This window comes from Neofelis nebulosa, chromosome 5, assembly GCF_028018385.1.
Source record: "Neofelis nebulosa isolate mNeoNeb1 chromosome 5, mNeoNeb1.pri, whole genome shotgun sequence".
In the NCBI taxonomy this organism is placed as follows: Eukaryota; Metazoa; Chordata; class Mammalia; order Carnivora; family Felidae; genus Neofelis; species Neofelis nebulosa.
The window spans coordinates 159,016,485-159,038,584 of NC_080786.1; the positions used below are offsets into that span (position 1 = coordinate 159,016,485).

The 22,100-nt window shown below is 51.8% G+C and overlaps 1 protein-coding gene across 4 annotated transcripts in view; it reads right to left on the minus strand.

Moving 5' to 3' along the window:
• Nucleotides 1–22,100, minus strand: part of LSS (lanosterol synthase) — a 43,696-nt gene that overhangs the window by 13,464 nt on the left and 8,132 nt on the right. For 2 of the 4 annotated variants that reach the window (XM_058732302.1, XM_058732301.1), the window contains exons 7-22: nt 20,983–21,118; nt 20,557–20,665; nt 19,875–19,993; nt 18,008–18,105; nt 17,511–17,538; nt 15,475–15,531; nt 14,723–14,794; nt 14,344–14,394; nt 13,603–13,752; nt 12,890–12,986; nt 11,923–12,028; nt 3,307–3,372; nt 2,694–2,774; nt 1,980–2,150; nt 916–994; nt 203–351 (exon numbers count right to left, since the gene is read on the minus strand). In XM_058732302.1, the coding sequence (XP_058588285.1) occupies nt 220–351; nt 916–994; nt 1,980–2,150; nt 2,694–2,774; nt 3,307–3,372; nt 11,923–12,028; nt 12,890–12,986; nt 13,603–13,752; nt 14,344–14,394; nt 14,723–14,794; nt 15,475–15,531; nt 17,511–17,538; nt 18,008–18,105; nt 19,875–19,993; nt 20,557–20,665; nt 20,983–21,118 (1,552 nt within the window). In that variant the 3' untranslated portion in view covers nt 203–219. Of the gene's footprint in view, nt 1–30; nt 352–915; nt 995–1,979; nt 2,151–2,693; nt 2,775–3,306; nt 3,373–11,922; nt 12,029–12,889; nt 12,987–13,602; nt 13,753–14,343; nt 14,395–14,722; nt 14,795–15,474; nt 15,532–17,510; nt 17,539–18,007; nt 18,106–19,874; nt 19,994–20,556; nt 20,666–20,982; nt 21,119–22,100 lie in introns of those variants that run through there. The other 2 variants (XM_058732304.1, XM_058732303.1) reach the window with 1 other exon arrangement.

The window sequence follows — 22,100 nt, forward strand, 5'->3', positions numbered from 1 at the left end:
CCTTTCCTCACCTGAGCTCCACGAGCTACCCTGAAAATCAAGTGCCTAAAGCCACCGGCCCCACCCCTGCCCCAGGCCTGGTCCCACCCCGGGGAAGGGGTTTGTGAGGGGCACTGGACCCCTGGGCAGGGGATCCTGCAGCTCACCGGGATGATGCCCCCTTCCTGCCCCGCCCTCCCAGATGACGGTGCCCACCACCCACCTGCCTGCCAGGCACCCTCAAGGGCGGCCAGCAAGGGCACTCTCAGGGTACAGGTGGGAGAAGCGGCCAAGGGCCCAGATGGGGAAGATGTTCCTGTAGCTGGTGTAGTTGATGACACACGACTTGTTGAAGACGCCAGGGATGTTCTCCTGAAAGAACACAGAGAAATAAACACAAAGGCTCTAGCAGGTGGCTAAGGGGCTCCCTGAACAGAGACCCTAGCCAGAGAGCTGTCAGGCTCCCAGAGGTGGGGGGGGTTTCCGAGGGAACCTCTGCAGGCCATCCCCCTGCTACCACCCTAGCTCTGGACCCCTCGCCCTGCAGCAAACCCTCTGGCCTGAGTTACCAGCCCCTCACAGCTGTCAACCCTGGACTCATCCAAGGGAGGGGGTCAGCCTCGTGTGACCTCGTGACCCCACATCAGAGGAGACAGGTGAAGGTGCTCCTGCACTCCATGCTGAGGCAGAGCCTGAGGCTATCCAGCGTCCTCTGCCCCAGTAACACCAGCCCTGCCTCCGAGCCAGGGCTTCATTGTAGACCTGCTTCCACCACAGGCTCTCATCGGCCGTGTTCACTAATCTCAAATCCCCAAAGCTGAGACCCCGCCCGCGAGGAGGTCACCAGGGACACAGGGACAGCGTAGGGCTGTGAAAACATTCGTGCAAATCGAGGTCGGTGCTGGGCCTCGAGCTCTTCAGACCTCCTCAGCATACCTGGGGCCAGTCGCCATTGGGGAGCTGTTTTCTAAGCAGACACCGGACTCCCTTCTCCAGGGCCTCTATGCAGGGATGCCTGGGGGGAAGAGGAGGCACTGAGTGCACCTGCCACCACTCTCTGGGGGAAGCGCCTCTGGCTACAGCCCAACCTGCACCCGCACCCTTGCGCTACTGGCACAAGGCAGATGGGAAATCCTGCGTGGTGACTGAACTGGCGCTGACACACACAAGGAACCAGAACCCACCACGAGAGTTAGCACGCTGCAGGCTACCACTGCACGTTTTCTACCCAGAATCCCAGAAAAATGCAAAAGGCAGCCAATGTGGAGGTGAGCAGGCCAGGTGGGCAGCCCCACACATGTGGCTGGCTGATGGCCCCGCCTGCCCCAGACCTGCCCCAGGGCCCTGCCACAAGACGCTGCTCTTTTGGACAGAATGAGGTGAAACCTCATGGCTGTCCGGCCCACTGGTCCTCAGGACCCTCTGAGGGCCGCACACGCCACATGTGCTAATCTTCACTCATCATGGAAAGGGATGACACCCCAGGACTGAGGGTGCAGGACTGAGCTTGGCTGTGGTAGGCAGATTGGGGGTTGGTCCCTGAGCCCCCTTCCCTAGAGGTCCCCCCCCCACAGACTGCTGCTCCTGCTCACACTGACCTGGCCTAATTTTGAGGGAGTTTTAGGAAGATTCCCCAAACGGCCTCAAAACCAACAAGACCACACAGGCTGGGACACTACGCATGTCTGTGTGCACATATGCACACGTGCACACACGTGCATGTGTCTGTGCTTACACACACACATGGAGGCAGGAGGGCCCAAAGACAGCAACTGCAGGGACTTGCCTCACCCTACGCTGTTGACACAGGCCTCTTGTCTCCCTTGTCACTTTGGGTGATCTTCTAAAAGGCAAGCCTCTCTGAAGGAAGCCCCGTGTTTGGCCAAACATATGCCCTCGCCCTGCAGGCCTCACCTCCTCCCACGCCTGCTCACAGGTCAGCCACCCACACCCCACTCCTCCCAACCCCACTACTTGGGGATGGGTCTCGCAACCCCCACCTGACGGCCATGAGCCCCATCAAGGCCCAGGATGTGTTGTGGATCTGGGACGTGGCACTCTGTATGTAACGCCGCTGCTCACAGGACTCAAAGTCTTCCCCCCAGCCCCCATCCACCATCTGCTGGGATAGCAGGAAGTCACAGGCCTGGGAGACCGCCGCACACACAGCCCTGTAGAGACCAGCAAGACAGGAGATGCTGTCACTCCAGGGAGGTCCCAGGCCCGATGGCCCACTGGCCAGGCCTCCCCAGGGGTAAGGGGAGGAGAATGGTGGGGGGGGAGGGAGGCAGTCTGCACCCCAGTCCCACCCACTATGTGAAGTGAAGGGCACAGAGACACCTGCCTCCTAGGTAGGCTGGGAAGATAAACTGAAAAGCTCTCTGGCTGCAGATGCCGCACAGGTATGACCACCCCGAAACACCACAAAACAGAGCTGGGTGAGGTGGCTGGAGACAGCTCAGATCTGAGCCGCCTCCCTTCTCTCAGCCCAGCCCAGCCCAGAGGGTATCCCACTGGGCGCGGGGGCCACGCAAGCCCAAGGTGCCCCTCCACACACAAGCCAGAAACTTCCCAGAGCAGTGTCTTTACTAGAAAGGGTGCTGTTGGCTCATGAGCTTAGAAAAATACAAAATATTTCAAAGGAAAAGACACCCCCAACAGAATGTCCTGCTGAAAAGAGCCTCACTCCAGCAGGGACAAATGCCCATACTCACCCGCTGCTGTAAGTCTGCCCCATGCAGGCGAAAGCTTCCAGCCCAAACCAGGTGCCGTAGGTGAAGCAAACTCCCCAGGAGCTGGAGGGGAGACAGAGGAGGACCTCAGCCTTGCAGTCTCATTCAGAAGGGTGTGTAAAACAACAGGAATTCTGCCGGACTTTGTTTGGGAACACCCTCCATCACGGAATCAAGGAAGCTGGGGTGATTTGCAAGAAACCCATCCACATAGCCTTCAGCAAGCAACTGACTAGTGCCCCCAGGCTGTCAGGCCAAGAAAAACACACCTGCCACCCCCAGCCCTCACAAGATGGCTCCAGCTGCTGCCGCCACAAAGCAGTGTAAGAACTGATGCACACCCAGAGGAAGGAGTAATCACAGACACAACAAACCAGGCACCAGGCCACCGAGCCCTTCCAACACACTTGGCCAAACCGCTTTAACAGTGAGCTGAGCAAGCACCGCCAGGGTGAGGCCAAGTGTTCAAAACTGAACAAGGCCCACCAGAAATCTGTTGCTGGCAGCTCACTCCCGGAGCACACGACTGAGCATCACAGGAGCGCAGAAGAGCAGAGCCCTCCCATCCCACGCGCACAACCGGGAGCTCACTTACCCTTCCCAGGAGCCATCAGCCCGCTGCTTCTGCCGACAGAACTCCAGGCCCTGCTCAAGCGTCTCCCTGGAACACAGAAGGATGGCTAACCAACAGAGCAATCCACCCACCCTGAGTTCACCCGTCCCACGGCCTCAGAAGAATGAGCAAGGTCTCCCTTACAAAAATAGGTAAAAATAAGCCAACAGTTGAGAGAAGAAATGCAAAGGTCAGAGAAGAAGGGATGAGAGGGCAGAGGAGGGAGAAGCAAACGGACAGTGAAAAGAAATGCAGGAGGGAAGTAAAATGTCAGCAATGAACCCGTATTACAAGCAGCTACAGATACAGACAAACTCTGTTTCACCGCAATAATGTCACTGACACGAGTTTCAGTACAGAATGAAATTTTAAAAAGAAATGAAAAATTAGAAAATAATAGATTTTGAGGGCAGAGATCCATCCTAAGTCTAACTGGTACTTTAGGAGAATAACTGGTTCCCTGAAAAGGCCAGAGTGAAGATACAAATACACCCTCCAAGGTGACCCCTGTGACCTTCACCAACAGGTACCCACACCCATGTCATCCCATCCCTTGGGCGTGGGCAGCACCTAAGACTTGTTTCCAAACAACAAATTGCAGCAAAGCTGATGGGACATCACTTCCGTGAATCGGGCACAGGGAAGTCTAGCTTCTGTCTCGCAAGCAGACTCCCTGGCCCTTCCCAGCTTCATGAGACACCACAGAGGTGCCCAGATGGCAAGAAACTGAGGGTGGCTCCAGACAACAGTCAGAGAAGAAATGAGACCCTGAGGCTGACATTTTGCAAGGAATGGAAACCTGCCAGCAACTACATGAATGCCATAAGACCCTCCCTTAGCCGCTGCTCAGATGAGATCCCAGTCCTGGCCGGCATACTAGCTGCAACCGCATGGAACCTGCAGCAGAGCACCTGGTTAGGCTGTGCCTAGGTTCCCAACCCACAGAAACTGTGAGGCAACAGACATGTGCTGTTTGAAGCCACCAAGTCTTAGTAATGTTGTGGACTCAGCAAGAGATAACAAAGGATGAAGGCACAAATAAATAATACTAGCAACCAAAGAGTGATGTGACCACAAGTATAGTGGAAACTAAAAGGTTAAGAGAAAATAAGAAAACTTTCGGCAGCATATGGGAAAACTCAGAACGCACAAACTACTGGAAAAGTAGCTTCTCAAAACCACCTCAAGCAGAGAGGGAGCCTGGATGGTTCTACAACTACTAAAGACAGGAGTCACTTTGCCCAGAAAAAGAAGTCCAGGCCTAAAAGTTTAAAAGGTAAGTTCTACTAACTCACCAACAATGATCATTCTAATGTTACACAAACTCTTTCAGGAAACACAGGAGGAAGGAACACCCCTTGTTATTCTGCAAATCCAACAGACCATATAAAAGTGATGTAGCAAAGCACAATTTTCAGGCTATTGATTAATGAACAGATGCAAAATTCAAATCTAAATATTAAGAAACTGAATACAGCATAGATATATGCCAATACTAAGTTGGATATATGCAATACTAAGTTGGCATAAAACCCCTCCAGAAACAGAGGGGTTTTAACACTAGGAAGATCTATAGTAATCATCTATGACATTAACATATAAAAGAGATTATGTTTATCATCCTTACAGAGATAGAAAAATTATTTCCTAAAATACAACACCCATTCACAACAGAGGGAAAAAACAACTTAACAAAGTAGCATTAAAAAGAACTTTGTCGGGGCGCCTGGGTGGCTCAGTCAGTTGGGCGTCCGACTTCGGGTCAGGTCATGATCTCGCGGTCCATGAGTTCGAGCCCCGCGTCGGGCTCTGTGCTAACAGCTCAGAGCCTGGAGCCTGTTTCAGATTCTGTGTCTCCCTCTCTCTCTGACCTTCTCCCACTCATGCTCTGTCTCTCTCTGTCTCAAAAATGAATAAACGTTAAAAAAAATTAAAAAAAAAAAGAACTTTGTCAGGAGCACCTGGGTAGCTCACTTGGTTAAGCATTGCACTTCAGCTCAGGTCATTATCTCATGGTTCATGAGTTGGAGCCCCACATCGGGCTCTGTGATCACAGCTCAGAGCCTAGAACCTGCTTTGGATTCTGTGTCTCCTCTCTCTCTGCCCCTCCCCCGCTCGCGCTCATGCTCTCTCTCTCTCTGCCCCAAAAACAAACATTTTAAAAACAAATCAAAAGGGACACCTGGGTAGCTCAGTCAGTTAAGCATGCGACTTCGGCTCAGGTCATGACCTCACGGCTTGTGAGTTCAAGCCCCACGTCGGCCTGTGTTGACAGCTCAGAGCCTGAAGCCTGCTTTGGATTCTATGTCTCCCCCTCTCTCTGCCTCTCCTCTGCTTGAAGTCAGTCTCTCTCTCAAAAATAAACATAAAAAAAATTTTTTTTAATTACAAAAAAAGAACTTTGTTAACCTGAAAAGGGGTAATTAACAAAAACCTACAGCAAAAATCATTCTAAATGGAGAAATATTGGAAGCAGTCCCCTTTAACATCAGGAAATACTACAAAGATGCCACTACTGCCACTTCTGCTATGCAGGCTTAGCCAAGGCAGTAAGACAAAGAAAAATATATCATTTGCAAGTGATAGGACGGTCTAGGGAGAAGACTCAAAAGAGGCCAAAATTAATTAGAATATAAAGAGTTGCCCACATGGATTCACTGGTGATTTCTACTAAACATTTAAGGAAAGAATTATACAAAGTGTCTACAGTGTCTCCAGAGAATAGACACAGAGGGAACACTGCCTGATTCATTCTATGAGGACAGCATCACCTGAATACCAAAAGCGAAGACATCACAAGAAAGGGAAACTATAGAACATTATCTCCCAGCAGCACAGACACAAAAATCCTCAAGAGTATTAGCAAATCAAATACAAGAACGTGAAAGAATTATATACCACAAACGATATCCCAGGTACATAAAGCTGATTCCACATTGAAAAATCAGCTAATATACTCTATTAAATCAACTAGGCTACCAGACCCAGTCACAAAAATATATTACAGGATTCCACTTACATGAGGTAAGAAAAGACAGAAAACAGAATGTGGACTGCCAGGGAATGGGGGCAGCAGAGATGAGGAAATAAAGCTAACAGGTACAGGGGCACCTGGGTGGCTCAGATGGTCAAGCGTTGACTTTGGCTCGGGTCATGAACTCGCGGTTCATGAGTTCAAGCCCCACATCAGTCTCTGTGCTGACAGCTCGGAGCCTGAAGCCTGCCTTGGATTCTGTGTTTCCCTCTCTGCCCCTCCCCCACTCGCACTCTGTCTCTCTCTCTCTCTCTCTCTCAAAAATAAACATTAAAAAAATAATTTAAGGGGCGCCTGGGTGGCTCAGTCAGTTGAGTGTCCGACTTTGGCTCGGGTCATGATCTCACGGTTTGTGAGTTTGAGCCCCACATCAGCCTCTGTGCTGACAGCTCGGAGCCTGAAGCTTGCTTCAGATTCTGTGTCTCCCTCTCTTTCTGTCCCTTCCCTTCTTGGGCTCTGTCTTCTCTCCTTCAAAAATAAATAAACATTAAAAAAATAATTTAAAAAAGACAAAAATAAAAATGATTAAGGTGATAAATTTCACATTAGGTATATTTTAACACAATAAAAAAAAGAAAAAGTCAACAGCATAAGAACCCATGACTCCACATTAATAAACAAACAGGGGAAAAGCAAACAGTAGAACACCAACTAACACATATGGAAAGAATGACAGTTTTGTAGCCATCATATAAATAATGATTCAGGCAAAAATCATCATCAGATGATAAAACTAACAGGTAGAAGTTTGATGAGAAACAGGTCACTTACATAATCTAACACTTTCTCCCACAAGAAAAAAACAGTAACTTCACAGTGGAGAAAACAAGTGGTCATCACCTTAATCACAGGGTCCATGTTGACGTGCGCATCCTGGTGTCATGCACTAAGAAGTCCCCATCACTTTTGTAATCTTCCTGACATAAATGCGTAATTTCATAACCTGAATCTAATCATGGGGAAACACCAGAAAAACACATGTTGAGGATATTCTACAAAAACTTGTCACGAGCCTTAAAAATGTCAGTCGTCAACCCCAAGGAGACACTAAAGGATTGTTCCAGGGGGAGACTAACAGCTGGCAGCTCAGTTCAGTGACCCTGGGTTAAATCATGAGGGAAGATTTTGCTATAAAAGCAACTTGGGCAATTTAAATGAATTCTGTAGATTAAACAATAGGATTATATCGACATTAATATTATATAGTGTTAATACTGTGACTTGTATTTCCATAAGAGAATATCCTTGTTAAGAAAGGCTAAAGCATTGGGGCATCTGGGTGCCTCAGTCGGTTAAGCATCTGACTCTTGATTGTGATTCAAGTCATGATCTCACAGTTCTGAGATCAAGCCCCACGTCTTGCTCTTCACCCTGCTTGGGATTCTCTCTCTCTCTCTCTCTCTCTCTCTCTGCGCCCCTCCCCCACTCTCTCTCTCCTTCTCTCAAAAATAAATAAACTTAAAAAAAATTTTTTTAAAGAAATGCTAAAGATTTTAGGGATTAAGGCACATCGCATTTGCAATTTACCCTAAAATGATTTTGGAAAAAATATACGTTGAAGGAACACAATGAAGCAAATGTGAAATGTTAACAGCTGAAGAATCTTGGTAAAAGATAAAGAGGAAAGCTTTGTACTACTAGTATAATTTTCCTGTAAGCTTGAAATTAAGAGAATTTCAAGTCAAGGTAGTAAAAATGGAATGTTCCATATGTGTAGCATCACAGTACCTGGCTACCTCAAACTATATCTCTATAAAACTCCCCCAGATAAATTTAAAATTTTAATATAATAAATTAATACATTTATTTAAATGCTTCTGTTCAAACTGGCAAGAGATAAAAATGGTCTAGAGCTTTAACACAGTTAACAACAGTCACTCTGTGCTTCCCGAACTGTTGCCCCCACCCATCCCACTATTCCCCTTGGGTCGGGGAGTCCAGGCCGACAGGGGAAGTGACTGGGACCAGGACAACACTACCAGGAAAGGGCAAGGGTGGAGGAGGGGGGGATCTCCCCACACAGGCTGACCCTAAAATCATGTGGATCTAGGGGAAAATAATGGTTCTGGATGAAGATTTAGCAAGAGGACACTAATTAAGGTTAAAGTGGGGAAAAGCTGAAAAATGACAATGAAAATTTAGAAATACCCAAGACACTACTGGGCCACTAAAACAATGAAATGCCAACAACCATCACAACTCCTGCAGGAGGAGAACGGGACTTCCTGACATGGAAAGTCATCCCCTGCTCTCAGACTCCTCGCCAGCACCAACTGAGCCTGCTCTATAGGACCCATGGAAACGTGGAGATCAAACAGTCCTCACAGATTCCTCCCAGCAATGATGAGCTGCTTGCTTCTGCATTCTCCAAGATTCCTCCAAAGGGCACACTTTATTTTTTTTTTTTGAATACTTCCTAAAAAGATGATCCATTAAAAAAGGTCAATTACATGAGAGTGTCACTGAGGACAAGCTGTACCCGGAGGAAGGGACCAGAGATCACCCTTCAGCGCAGTGCATGGCTCGTGGACCCCCAGGCCCAGGTGACAAAATCACGACGAGACAGAGGTGACAATATCATGACTAGACAGACACAGCAACCCCCCAGCGGCTGTACCACCTGTCAGGACAGAAGAAAACCAGCAAATCACAACTAGAAAATCCTCCATTTTTTTTGGAAATGAAGCCTCATACTCCTGAACAACTCCTGGCCAGAGAAGAACTCACAACAGAAATAATTTTAACCGAATGATACACCAAGACTTACTGTATCTTTTTTTTTTTTTTTTTTTTCAACATTTTTTATTTATTTTTGGGACAGAGAGAGACAGAGCATGAACGGGGGAGGGGCAGAGAGAGAGGGAGACACAGAATCGGAAACAGGCTCCAGGCTCCGAGCCATCGGCCCAGAGCCTGACGCGGGGCTCGAACTCACGGACCGCGAGATCGTGACCTGGCTGAAGTCGGACGCTTAACCGACTGCGCCACCCAGGCGCCCCAAGACTTACTGTATCTTAAGTGCACATTTAAAAAGCCTGAAAATCATTTTAGTATCCAAGTTAGAAAAAGAAAGTAGAAAGAAAATAATAAAGAGCAAAAATTGGTGAAACCAAAAACAAACATCAAAAACATAAACATAGCTAGACAGAATCAAAGACTAAAGATGGTTTCTGTGAAAAGACTGGTAAGATTGATAAGCTGCTCGTGGAGAAGAGGTCCAAGGTGCCAACATCAGGAAGGAAATGAGGCTATCAGTGGCAAGGGAGCTGTTGAGCACCGTGGGCAAGCTCTGTGCTGATCCACAGAAAATGGAGCTAAACAGGAAAATCCCCAAAATTGATAGAAACACAAACAAAAGGAAATCTGTACAGTTCTATAAAAGTAAAGAAACTGAACCTGTAAATAAAAATTTAACCCTTTCCGTCAGAGGGAACTCAGATATAGCACAAACCTCACAAACTCTTCCAGAAAATCTAAAAAGAAAATATACTTTCCAACTCCTCTTACAAGTCCTGCGTTACCTTCTTGGGAGAGCCTGACAAAGACATTGAAGGGAAAGAGCAGACTGGTTTCTCTATAACCACAGTGGTAAAAATCCTTTCAAAAGTACTTTTCTAACTAGATCCAGCGATATCCAAAAAAGAAAGCACACCACGACCAAACTTGAGTCTATACCAGGTTTGCTGTGAAGCATGAAACAAGGAGATCACACTGGATGAAGGGTTATCTACAAAAGTGAATGAACGTACCCCACAACACAGAGAGTCCACTCCTAAGTGTCCTCAAGAAAGGGGTACCCTGGGCAAGTACAGAGTGTTCCCAGCGGGATAATTCACAGGAACCCACTGAAAGGCTCCCAAGGATCCAAGACAAACCAATGGATAAACAAAGTGTGGCATCTGCGCCAAACAGAAATGCCGCCAGCAAAGAGGGTGGGCTGCTGCTCCGCAACCACCAGCCTGGGCCTCACCGAGCACCAAGCCGAGTGAAAGAAGCCAGACCCACGAGTCTGGCTGTGGGACTGATTCCCCAATTGCAGGATCAGAGCAGCCCGAGAACCAGGAGGGCAGCTTCTGGTTACATCTATGTGCCCACTTGGTGATAATTCATTAGGCACCACACATAGGAGATCTGTACACCTCTCTGCATATGTGTCAGACGTCAACAGGACAGGCTTATTTAAAAACTACCGTTTATGGGGACACAGGTGGAGTTGGGGGTACAGATCTTTCTGACCTTCATTAAGAGATGTGAAAAGTAACTCATTTTTGCATTACAGCTCTGCCACTCTGAGCCCTCAATACACATATTTGATATAGAACTGACTTCAGAACATGGATTCCACTTTTACGCAGATTTTTCTCGATAAATATCATACTGTACTGTAAATATATTTCCTCTTATTATTTTAATGTTTTCTTTTTTTAGCTTACTTTATTACAGTATATATAACACATAACCTACAAAATACATGTTAATCAACTACTTATGTTATCAGTAAGGTTTCTAGTCAACACAAGACTATGAGTAAAGTTTTTGGGTAACCAAAAGTTGTATGCAAATTTATGGGGCGCCTGGGTGGTTCTATCAGTCGACTGAGCATCCAAATTCAGCTCAGGTCATGATCTTCAGGGTCATGAGTTCGAGCCCCACGTCAGGCTCTGTTGCTGACAGCATGGAGCCTCGAGACTGCCTTGGATTCATTCTGTGTCTCCCTCTCTGCCCCTCCCCTGCTTGCTTGCTCTCTGCCTCTCTCAAAAATAAACATTAAAAAAAATTTCTTTTTCAAATTTTTTTAATATTTACTAATTTTTTTTTTTTTTAATTTTTTTTTTCAACGTTTTTTATTTATTTTTGGGACAGAGAGAGACAGAGCATGAATGGGGGAGGGGCAGAGAGAGAGGGAGACACAGAATCGGAAACAGGCTCCAGGCTCCGAGCCATCAGCCCAGAGCCCGACGCGGGGCTCGAACTCACGGACCGTGAGATCGTGACCTGGCCGAAGTCGGACGCTTAACCGACTGCGCCACCCAGGCGCCCCATAATATTTACTAATTTTAAAGAGACAGAGACAGAGCGTGAGCAGGAAGGGGCAGAGACAGAGGGAGACACAGAATCCAAAGTAGGCTCCAGGCTCTGAGCTGTCAGCACAGAGCTGACACGGGATTCGAATCCACGAACACTGAGATCATGACCTGAGCCAAAGTCGGACACTTAACCAACTGAGCCACCCAGGCGCCCTCCACCCACCCCCCCAAAAATTTTTTTTTTTTAAGTTACACACAGATTTACAACTGCACAGGGGTTTGGCACCCCTAACTCCAAAGTTGTTCAGTTCAAGGGTCAACTGTACTTTAGGGCATACAACTAGACTCAGGAACACTGGAAATCCCTTCTGTTATTAAATGAGTTTTAATCCACAGAGTCCCCTTCCTGCAGTGAGCCACCCACCCCAGCAACAACACGCTCTGTGTCCTGTGTGGCAGCATCTCAGCTCTTGGCTCCTGAGCTGATGACACCCGTGGCTCAGTGACCAAACATCCCTGTGCCAAGACCACCCTTACCGGATCTCCCTGGCCCTGTGGTCCGGGAAACGCTCATGGAAAAGTTTCAGTGCCTGCATCACAGCTGAGGTGCATTCCACATATGTGTAGTCAATCATGATGTCCCCTGGAAGAGGAAAGGAAGAATCGATGCCTCTCAGCTTCACCTTGTTGCCCAATTTGGCAGCTCAGACCACACCATGAAGAATGCAAAGATCATAACATGCAGACCTACATGGAACATCCAGAGCCTGAAGGTCCTCCAGAGGAACAAGGCAAGAGACCCCAGTGACCGGCCCAGGAGACACAGCCACTGGTGAGGGAGAGTGGCCAGCACATACACAGTGACCTGGAGGCCCATCTGGCTACAGGAGAGCTAAGCCAGTGGGAGGGGAAAGGAGAGGGGTACAGGGCAGAGCCACCCCAACTAGACCACATTTAACAGTTACAGAAGCGAGACAGAGACCTGCAAGCAGGGTACAGGGGCATTTGCAAGGTTTGCAAGGAGAAACTCAGGTGAAGGCACTCAGGTAAAGCAGCTGCCCTTACAGACCGGAACCATGCGCACAGCAGGGAGGACACAGGGCTAGGGGGTCCCTACCGACACCCTCTTGCCAGGTGCCTGAGCTCCATGAAGAGCACAGCACGCAGGACACAGGGTGGTCTCCACGGAGGATGGAAAACAGAGCAGGAGCCAGCCCAGGCTCGAGCCAGAAAGCCAGGTGACTCCTCTGCCAACCTCCGAGAAACAAAACCACAGCTTTTCCATTCACAACCACAGGCACTATGGCCACCTTCAGAGGCCAAGGAGCACAGAACATTCCAGTGTTTAGGGAGTGCTCCTTAAAGGATCCACCGTCATTTGCCAACACCTTTGTTGGCACTGCTCCCACCCTGGGGGAGGAACTCCGGGCTCTGGTTGGCGAATCCATCTCAGGGCATGCAGGGCCCCTGGGTCTGCGTACCACCTGGCTGGCCAACCACTCACCAAAGACCTCCGAGGGGTTCAACAGCTCCAGCAAGTAGCCCCCACGCTTAGTCTCATAGGTGGCAAACCCTCCATCAGGATTTCTCATGTCCAGCAACTAAAACCAGAGAGAGGGCATACTGAGAGTTCACTCATGTGGTTAAGCAGGCGGGAGAGCCCACAGGTTGTGGCAGACCATTCTAGAAACACCCAAGGCTAAGACGAAAGGGGCAGGGATGGGGAATGGGGGACCAGTTCTCATATTAAACTGAGACCTTCAGTGCCTAGAGGAGTGGGCCACAACTTTATCAATCAGGTGCTCTACGAGTGACCGTCTGGGACCCTGACATGCACCTGCTTATCCATTTATAAGTTACATGTGTGCTGTCAAGCCACATGCTCTCCATTGTAAAACATGCACAGAGTGGGTGTACTGAAAGGGTTTTACACAAAAACAAACAGAAGTTCTCATCTTTCTGCAGATACCCCGTGGAGAATACCAGCCTTCCCGAAGGCAGCCCCTGGGAGCAGCCAGATATGCAAGCCTCCAACACAGGGCTCACGGCTTCCTAAACACAGATGCTGTCAGAGGACATGCCCCTCTGGGCTTTCAATCTGGCCCTGGGGATTTGTGGACACAAAAGCCACGGGAAGTGCAGCTCCTACGCAGCACGAAGTGGACCCAAGGGGTGGCGGCGGGGCAGCCGGGTCTCCCTCGTGCCCAGCAACCTTACCACAGCAACAGCATCATAGATCTGCTCTCGTGCGACATGCTTGGTGACAAAGGGACACTGTTCTTGCAGGAGAAGGATGGACTTCAAGGCCTCAGCTGTGCAGTCAGTAACAATCCAGCCACAATCCAGCGTGCTGAAGGGGAAGCCACCCTGGAAAGTGTGGGGCCAGTCATGGCCAGGGCAGAGGGCTGAGCCCGTACCTTGATCTTAGGACCACCCGAGGTGATGGTACCTCCCTCACCCAGGCAGAGCCCTGGCCACCATAAAGGTGCAGCCGCAGCCCCACACCACACACATGTAAACAGCCTCCCAACCTGCTGTGAGAAGGTGTGCACTGCATCCACACTCCCACACACCCAGAGGAGCTGCCCTCCACCCTCTGCAGCTCCCTCATCACCCTAAACCACATTCCGACAGCGTATCTGGTATCTGCATGTACTGCTGTCTAATAGCATCTCTGAGGCACAGGTGTGTGTGTGTGTGTGTGTGTGTGTGTGTACAAAACACTTGTCGTGGCAGCATGAGGAAGCCCAACACGGCTCACTAACTCACCCACACAACTCCCCAGTCAGGGAAACCTTGAGTGTGTTGGTGAAGCCCCACACCGTGTGTCTATCAGAGCAGGAAGCCACAGGAGACCGAGGAAAGAGCCCTCTCAACTAGCAAGGCATAGCTAACTGTGGTGGTCTCTTTTGGAGCGCAGGGCGTAGGACTTGGGGCAAACAGGGATGGCCGTGGTACCTTGCTCATCTGGCGGTAGTACTTCTGGTAGTCAGGGGGGCTGTCTAGCACCTAGGCGGCATCCGCATGGCACATGCAGAAAACAGAGAAGGCCCAGGTCACCATCAGATGCAGACACCAGAGCCAGTAGGGGCTGGTGCAAAATACACAGGGACCAAGAGCCACTGGCCTACTGCCCTCTCAACCATCGGGGCCAAAGGCACCCTTTAAAGCATCACCCCGTGGCCCAAGGCCTGCCACCCCCATCCACTGCTGGGGAAACATGACCAAGGCACCACGCGGCACCAGAGAGGGCAGACCAGGGTGTCAAGGCAGAGGTGAGGAGGCGGTACCTCTGCGTGCAGAAGCCCCACCACCCCCAGGTCAGATCCGACCTCACCTGTGAGATCCGGATAAACTCATGTGCCTCCTGCAGGGAAGACGAAAACTCGGGCCTGTGCTGTGCCCCCGCCTGGAAGAGACAACAGAGGCTAAGCTGCTCGCTGACACAAGCCTGCACAGATGAAGTGGTTCCCAGACAATCCTGGTGACGTTTTGTCACCACTGGGAAACAGGAGCAAACTCACCAGAGTCTCAGGCTCTGGATTCTGCTGACAAGTCAGAAAGATGTGACAGAGAAATAAAGTAGGCAAAAGAGACAGTCCACACCACATCCAGTGGAGCCCAGCCCAGCCCATGTCCAGAGGATCCCTGCCCCATCTAAGGCAGACCACACGTGGCCCTGACCACTCTTCAAGGTTCTCCAGAATGTCACCACTCTCAATCCTACCAGCACAAAAACACATTCTGGTTTCCCTCCAGCATGTGCTCAGAGGTACCCATAATGAGCAATTTGAATGTTGAGAAAAGCCTAGAGCCCACTCTCCCTGCTAGAAGCTTCCTGCCCTGTCTCCCCAGGAACAGACCTTATACGCTCCCTACTCCTAAAGCCTCCCAACTGGCAAGATCACTGCCAAAACTTCTGGGCAAGATCACTGCCTCAGCAAGTCCATCGCCAGAGGCCTCGGAGTCCAGGTGGACAAAGAGTCAGGGCCAGCAAGTGCCACGTCCACATTGGGTGCAGGGGTGGACACCCAGGAAAGTCAATTGGAGCCACGGGAGGCTAAAAAACAAGGAGGCAGAGCCACGTACCTCTAGCAGAGCCTGGATGGCAAATGAGGTGTCCCACACCTGTGAGCCGTTGGTGCCCTGCACGCAAGCACAAGCCATTAGAACAGCAGCTGCAGCCGGGCACTTGGGTGGCTCAGTCAGTTGAGCATCCGACTTCGGTTCAGGTCATGATCTTGTGGCTTGTGAGTTCGAGCCCTGCATCGGGCTCTGTGTTGACAGCTCAGAGCCTGGAGCCTGCTTCAGATTCTGTGTCTCCATCTCTCTCTGCCCCTCCCCCACTCATGTTCTGTCTGTCTGTCTCTCTCTCTCTCTCTCTCTCAAAAATAAACATTTATTAAAAAAAATTTTTTTAGAACAGCAGCTGCAGCTCCCTCTATCCACCCACCACTGCCCAGGATCCTCGGGGATCGAGGGCACCTCAAGGGCCGAGGAGGAGTCTGGGGGCTCACAACAGCTCCTGCAAAGTGGTGGGAACCTAGCCAACTCCTGACCTAGGCTCCATGTTCTGTGCACCCCTCAATGCCCCTGAGGGCCAGAAAGGGGACGTCTCTGCAGGCAGATGAAAGTCAGGCAGCTCCACCTGCCTTCACCAGGCCACCAGTTGGGACAGAACCCTCTCAGGGCACTTCCAGTATCTGGACAACCACTGCCCGTGACCTCCACTGTCCCAATACCCAACAACAGGCTTTTGCCCCAATCACAATGATGACCAAAAACACCCCCTCACTTCTAAGTACACCTGGAGGTGGTGGGGCCTGGCTGAAGCCTCAACAGAGCTGGGAAGGCCCCCTTCAAATCCCACCCTGGGAGCCTAGTTCATTGGTCAACACTCTGGTCCCACCAGAATGCCAGTGGCCAAATCCCAGTGACACTAAGATAGACGGTGACAGACACTTAGATGATAGGGACAGGGATGGCAATGCCAGAGCCTTGCCAAAACAAAAACCATGGCCTTGCAGGACAATATATAGGAAGGACACCTGCCACCAGGAAAGCCTCCTGGCCAAAAGAAACCTGAACTGGATCAAGCCTGAGGGTCTAAATGCCAGTTGCAGGAAATACAGGGCACAGAGGAAACAACCAGTCAGATCCAGAAGGGGGATGCCCTAGGAACCAATCAGTCATCCAGGAAGGAAGGGCAAGCACCCAGAAGACCACTGGGCAAAAGTGGCTTCGAGGACCAGTCACCTGGCTCAAACCCTGATGCCAACAAACCTGCCACAAAACCAAACTAGGGACTGTCATCAACCCCATAAGGCAAAAGCAGTGTGATTTTACAAGAACAAATAAGCTGGGGTGCTCAAGGAGTCAGAGGGGATGGAGAGCCCACACAGGGGTTTGTGACCTGCCTCCACTTGGCATGTAAGAGTCAGGGAGCTGGGAGTAAGGCAAGGACGCCGAGGCGAGCTCTGTACTGGGCAGTGCTGGGTCCATGTGTATCTGTCCCAAGGGCCAGTGGCCTATCTGACCCAAGAACACTGCCAGAGGCTCTGTGTTTCCACACTTAGCCAGGTGGGTGACAGTACACATTGTCACCAAAACTCCCACAGGGTGAGGCAACAGTTCCCAGGCTGACCGCTCTCAGGTCAGCCCTAGCCACACTGTGACCAGATACCTCCACCCCCAGCGTCACACACAGGAAATGAGCCAGGGAGGAAGGTGGTGGCAGAACACCATTTATGATAAATGGCACAAAAAACAGAGCAGCAGACACAGAGAAGGGCCACAGGGGAGCACATCTCAGCCGGGGGTGCGAGGACACAAGGCTGGGGGCATGAAGCACAGGCTCCCCTCCTTCCTGCCCGATGCCCACCTCCCATGAGGGAGTTGCAGACTCTCAGCCTTCCCGCAGCCTTTGGGGCCTGTCGGCATCGCTGTCACACGGCACACGCCCAGGAAGCACCCCGGCTGTCCCCTCAGACTCAGGACTGGGGATACCAGCGGCCGCTCAGCACGTGCTGCCAGAACTCACTGTGAGGACTCATTGAATCTTAACAAACCTAAAGAGCAGGAATGGTTGAAAAGGAAGCAAACGGCCACGGCTTTATAGCCTTTACCTGCATTTTCATGCCATCGAGACCCAGCCTGTGAGGACAAGAAAAGCCCAGGTCAGGAAGCAGAGGGCAAAGAGCTGAAGTCAGGCGGCCACCCAGAGCCCGGCTCACCCCACTGCTGGCAGCAGACCCACCTGGCAGACCCACCCACCATGGTCCCAACTGCAATCAGTGACTGACCCATTACTCTTGTCGGCGAGGCCTTTCTGACATTCACCAGAACCTGCCCCATGCACCCCCAGGCTTCCTAGCTCTACCTTCCCAAACCACCAGAAGTTCTTGCCACATAACAAATCTTTCAACTCAGAGATAACCCTCACCATCTTCCACACAACCCCTGAAATTCCTGGTTCCAAATGTCACTGTACACATACGTGATCTCCACGCCTGCCACTGTGCTGGGGAGGCCCCCACGCACGTCTGCCCTTGGCTCTCAGCCATGTGCGTCAGGGACCAAGTGTGATGCTGACCAGCCACAGGCCCTTCCCAGCTGCACTCACCAGAGGTAATCAGGAATCCTGGAGATGTGCTCCTGGAAGGCAGAGGAGCCCGGCCCGTCCACGTACCAGCGCACAAGCATGTTGATGGTTTTCGAGATCTGCAGGAGACACAGCTGAGTCAGGACCTTGCTCCAGACCTGTAGTGGCTCCCAAGCATGAGGACCACAGCCCAAACACTGGGCCCCCAGCACAGCCTCGCTCCGGGCCAGATAAGACCTTCGACTCTAAGCGAAGCAACTCACTGCTCACCAGGCCCCGAGAGCCAGAGACCAAGCCAAGTTGTGCCGCCAGAAAGGGAGATGGGAACGGCCTGGGGCACGTGCACAGACAGAAGACAGAGCGTCCTGTGAGAAACAACGTGAGCCGAGGCAACTGGTGAGCAAGCACAACCCCATGAGGGCTGGGGGTCCCCCACGTGGGCATGCAGGGTGTGCCGTGAATAACTCAGAGACGCAGAACGGGATGACAGAGAGACAAGACCTGTGTGGCATGGACTGCTTGCTCATGACAGAATGTTGGGTTTTTTGGGTTTTTTTAAGAAATGATTTGATACTTTTTTTAAAAATTTTTTTTTTAACATTTATTTATTTTTGAGACAGAGAGAGACAGAGCATGAATGGGGGGAGGGTCAGAGAGAGAGGGAGACACAGAATCGGAAGCAGGCTCCAGGCTCCGAGCTGTCAGCACAGAGCCCGACGCGGGGCTCGAACTTGTGAACCACGAGATCATGACCTGAGCCGCAGTCGGACACTTAACCGACTGAGCCACCCAGGTGCCCCTTGATATATTTTTTTAATGTTTATTTTTGAGAATGAGAGCGAGAGAAAGCGCATGCATGAGCATCAGGGAAGGGCAGAGAGAGAAGGGGACAGAGCATCCAAAGCAGGCTCCACACTGACAGCACAGAGCCCGACGCGGGGCTCAAACTCACGAACCATGAGATCATGACCTGAGCCGAAGTTAGATGCTCAACTGACTGAGGCAGGCAGGAGTCCCTGGACAGAACGTTCTAAAGGCCCAAACCTCCCACTCTGGCTTCTCATAAGCAGTTAAGTGCTGTTCTCATGTAGGTCAGCCATGCTTTACTCAGTGCTGAGCCGAAAGCCCAAGAAAATCACACTGCTGCTAAGGGAACACGACTCACTGCTCCACTGCTCCGTCGAGGCAGGACAACCCACCAGGCTGTCTGAGGCCCCACAGAACACCAGGGAGCAGGCTGCAGAGCGGAGCTGCAGGATGCCACACCAACTGGACTTCCCCAGAGAGGCCGCGGCACGGCCCACCAGGGGCCCAAAACAACAACGTCCCCCGCAGCTGTCACCCCACGGCCGTAGGGCAGCCCCCCAACCCTGCACCGGCTGGGGTACACCCGCCTTTGCATGCGTGTCCACACCCGGCCTCTGTCAAGCTCCATAGCCTCATGACGCAAAGCCAGGTCAGGAGCCTGGAGGCTCGGAGGAGAGAGCTCCGAGTCACCAGGCGCGGCAGGAACCAGGACTGGAACCCGAGAGCCCCGGCACTCCAAACCCCACAGGACAAAGGCAGAAAATGAGTTCTAGGGAAGACACTCAAGAGAGGCCAAGCATCCCTCCCAGCAGCCAGAGAGATCTTGAGAGGCAGCCCCAGGAGCAGCACTACACACTCACCAGGTGACAGGAAGGGAAGGGAGTACTAAGTGCAAGACACAGGGGACAGATGGGGGTCCTCTCTGCCAGGCTCTCATGGGAGACATCACCTCCAGGAAGACCCCCACTCCCAGCTCCAGAGACTGGCCTCGAGACGGCCTTCTGCCCCAGCTCCTCCCCCCACATGGGCTGCAGTTGGGTGCCCACCCCAGGCCCAGACACCCAGCAGTGGGATCACTGACCGGGCCAATGCTAATGTACTTGGAGAAGCAGTCATCAGCCACGATGTGCTCGTATAGCTTCTGGATGGCCCGCTCCCGCAAGCTGGTGCTGTGGTGGCCCTCGTACAGGTTGAGTAACACTGCGGGGAGTCAAGGGTGTCAGCACAGGGCAGCACCTGGGGCCTTCCCCATGACCCTCCTGGACATCCTGGTATGCCGCCCTGCCCTGTCCCTGATGCCGTGTTCAGGGTCCACTCCCCCGAGTGGAACTCCAGCCTGGGTGCATCTCAGCACTGACTGGGGCAAAGACCCAGCTCCCACCCCAGGGCTCAGCACAGAAGACGTGAGCAAGACGACATGTGATCAAGGGAACATGACCCACACGCGGCACCCCATGCTGGCCCCCAAGCCACAGGGTTCTCGCAGGAAGATGGGTCTGAGCTGGGCCCCACAGGGTCCTGCCCCTTCTCCCCTAAGGAAGGAACAAGCGTGCCCTCCAGGCCTGCAGCCTCCAATCCTCTTGTCCAGGAGCCCCAGCCACAGGTTTGCTCCAGAGGTGAAGACAGGGCAGGCCTACTGGACACGTGGCGCACACGGTAGCCCTGGTCACCACAGGACCCAAACGACAGGCGGTGAGGAAGAGGAGGAGAGTCAGCATCATTTTAGGTGTAGGAGGCCCACCAGCCCCTCAGAAAGCACCCACCGTACACCACACGGAGCAGCCAGCTGTGCGGCGTGTACAGATCATCAGGGCACACGTTGTTCCTCTGTGCCGGCCAGTCGATGCTAGCATAGTCCTCCACGTAGAGCTCCTGGGGGGCAGCAGCGCCTCAGCACCCTCCTCTGACCACTCCCTTCCCAAGGGCATGCCCAAGGAACATCTGCACCCCTAGCCCCATCTCAGTACCTCCTTCCCCAAGACACAGCACAGGCCAGGACTCTGCTCACAGGTGCCCTGAGGCCATCCCACCGTGCAAGCCCTTTTGGGAAGTCACTTATGATATGGGGAGGTGCAGGATTCACCCCCACTTCACAGAACTCAGCCCTGCAGGGTCTCCGGCAAGCAGGTGTGTACAGTCGGGACTCAAGGGTAACCCCACACCTGGGGTCCCTGCCCAGGAATTCTTACCTGACGGAGGCTCTGGACCAGTGGGTCCTCCTTAGCGCTCAGCCGGATGGCGTAGCAGTAGCTCATGGGCAGGTAGACCTGTCGGCAGTGGCACCAGAGTGTGGAGGGATGTGCAGGCACCCAGTCAGGAAACAGCCTGGGGAGACGGCATGTCAGCAGGAGATCTGGCCCCGCCATCACCACCAGTACAACCCAGGCCCTTCCAAGGGTGGAGTCGGGGTAGACGGCTATGCTCAGCCCAAGTCGGCATGTCACAGCCACGTTCCTATGGGGTGCCAAGGAGCACAGTCTGCAGGAGTGACAACCACTCCTCTCAGTTCAGCTAGGCACATCCTAAAACCAGGACACTTGACTCTTAAACTTTCAGGACTGTCTGTGGGTTCAGCTGGGACAAAGGTACCACAGTAATATAAATTGTTAATAACAGAAACAGGGTGAAGGGTCTACAGGAACATTCTGGACTATCTTTGCAACTTCTTTGGAAATTGAAAACTGTTCCAAAATAAAAAGTTTACCTAAAACCCTTTAGAACTGGCACATCTTCCCAAGGACTGAGGCTTGAAGAGTTATCACCACCAACACGTTTTTGCCCAGTTGGCCTGACCTCAGCATACACAGTTCCACCAGCTTCCCGCGTAGGTGGGTACCCAGAGTATTTTCCCCACGCTTTCCCTTCAAGCCTCCTATTCTCGTGTGTGAGAGGCATGGGCATGCCAGTCACAAGCTGGGCAGGCTCCCGCTCTCCCAACCCTGTCCTCAGGCCACTTCCCTCACCCTCAAGGGCTTGTCTACTCACTTTAAAGGGAGGTATTTTACAATCTCTCTGTAGCTGGTGGTCCAGGATCTCTGGTCCCCCTCCTGCACACATTCCTTTCATCTTCTACCCACCCCTTCAAAACCACTCCAGGAAAGACTGGCAGTGCCCTCACAGCCTAGCACTGACTGCCAGATCCACCATGTAGGGGCACAGACAACAAACAGTGCTCTGACACCCACACACCCTCCTGGCACTCTGCCCATTCCTTACACACCAGGCAGGTCCAGGGTGCAGCCAGCAGGCAGCCAGTGAGCACCATTGGGATAGCCTCAGAATGCCTCCCGGACTCCTCCCAAGTGTA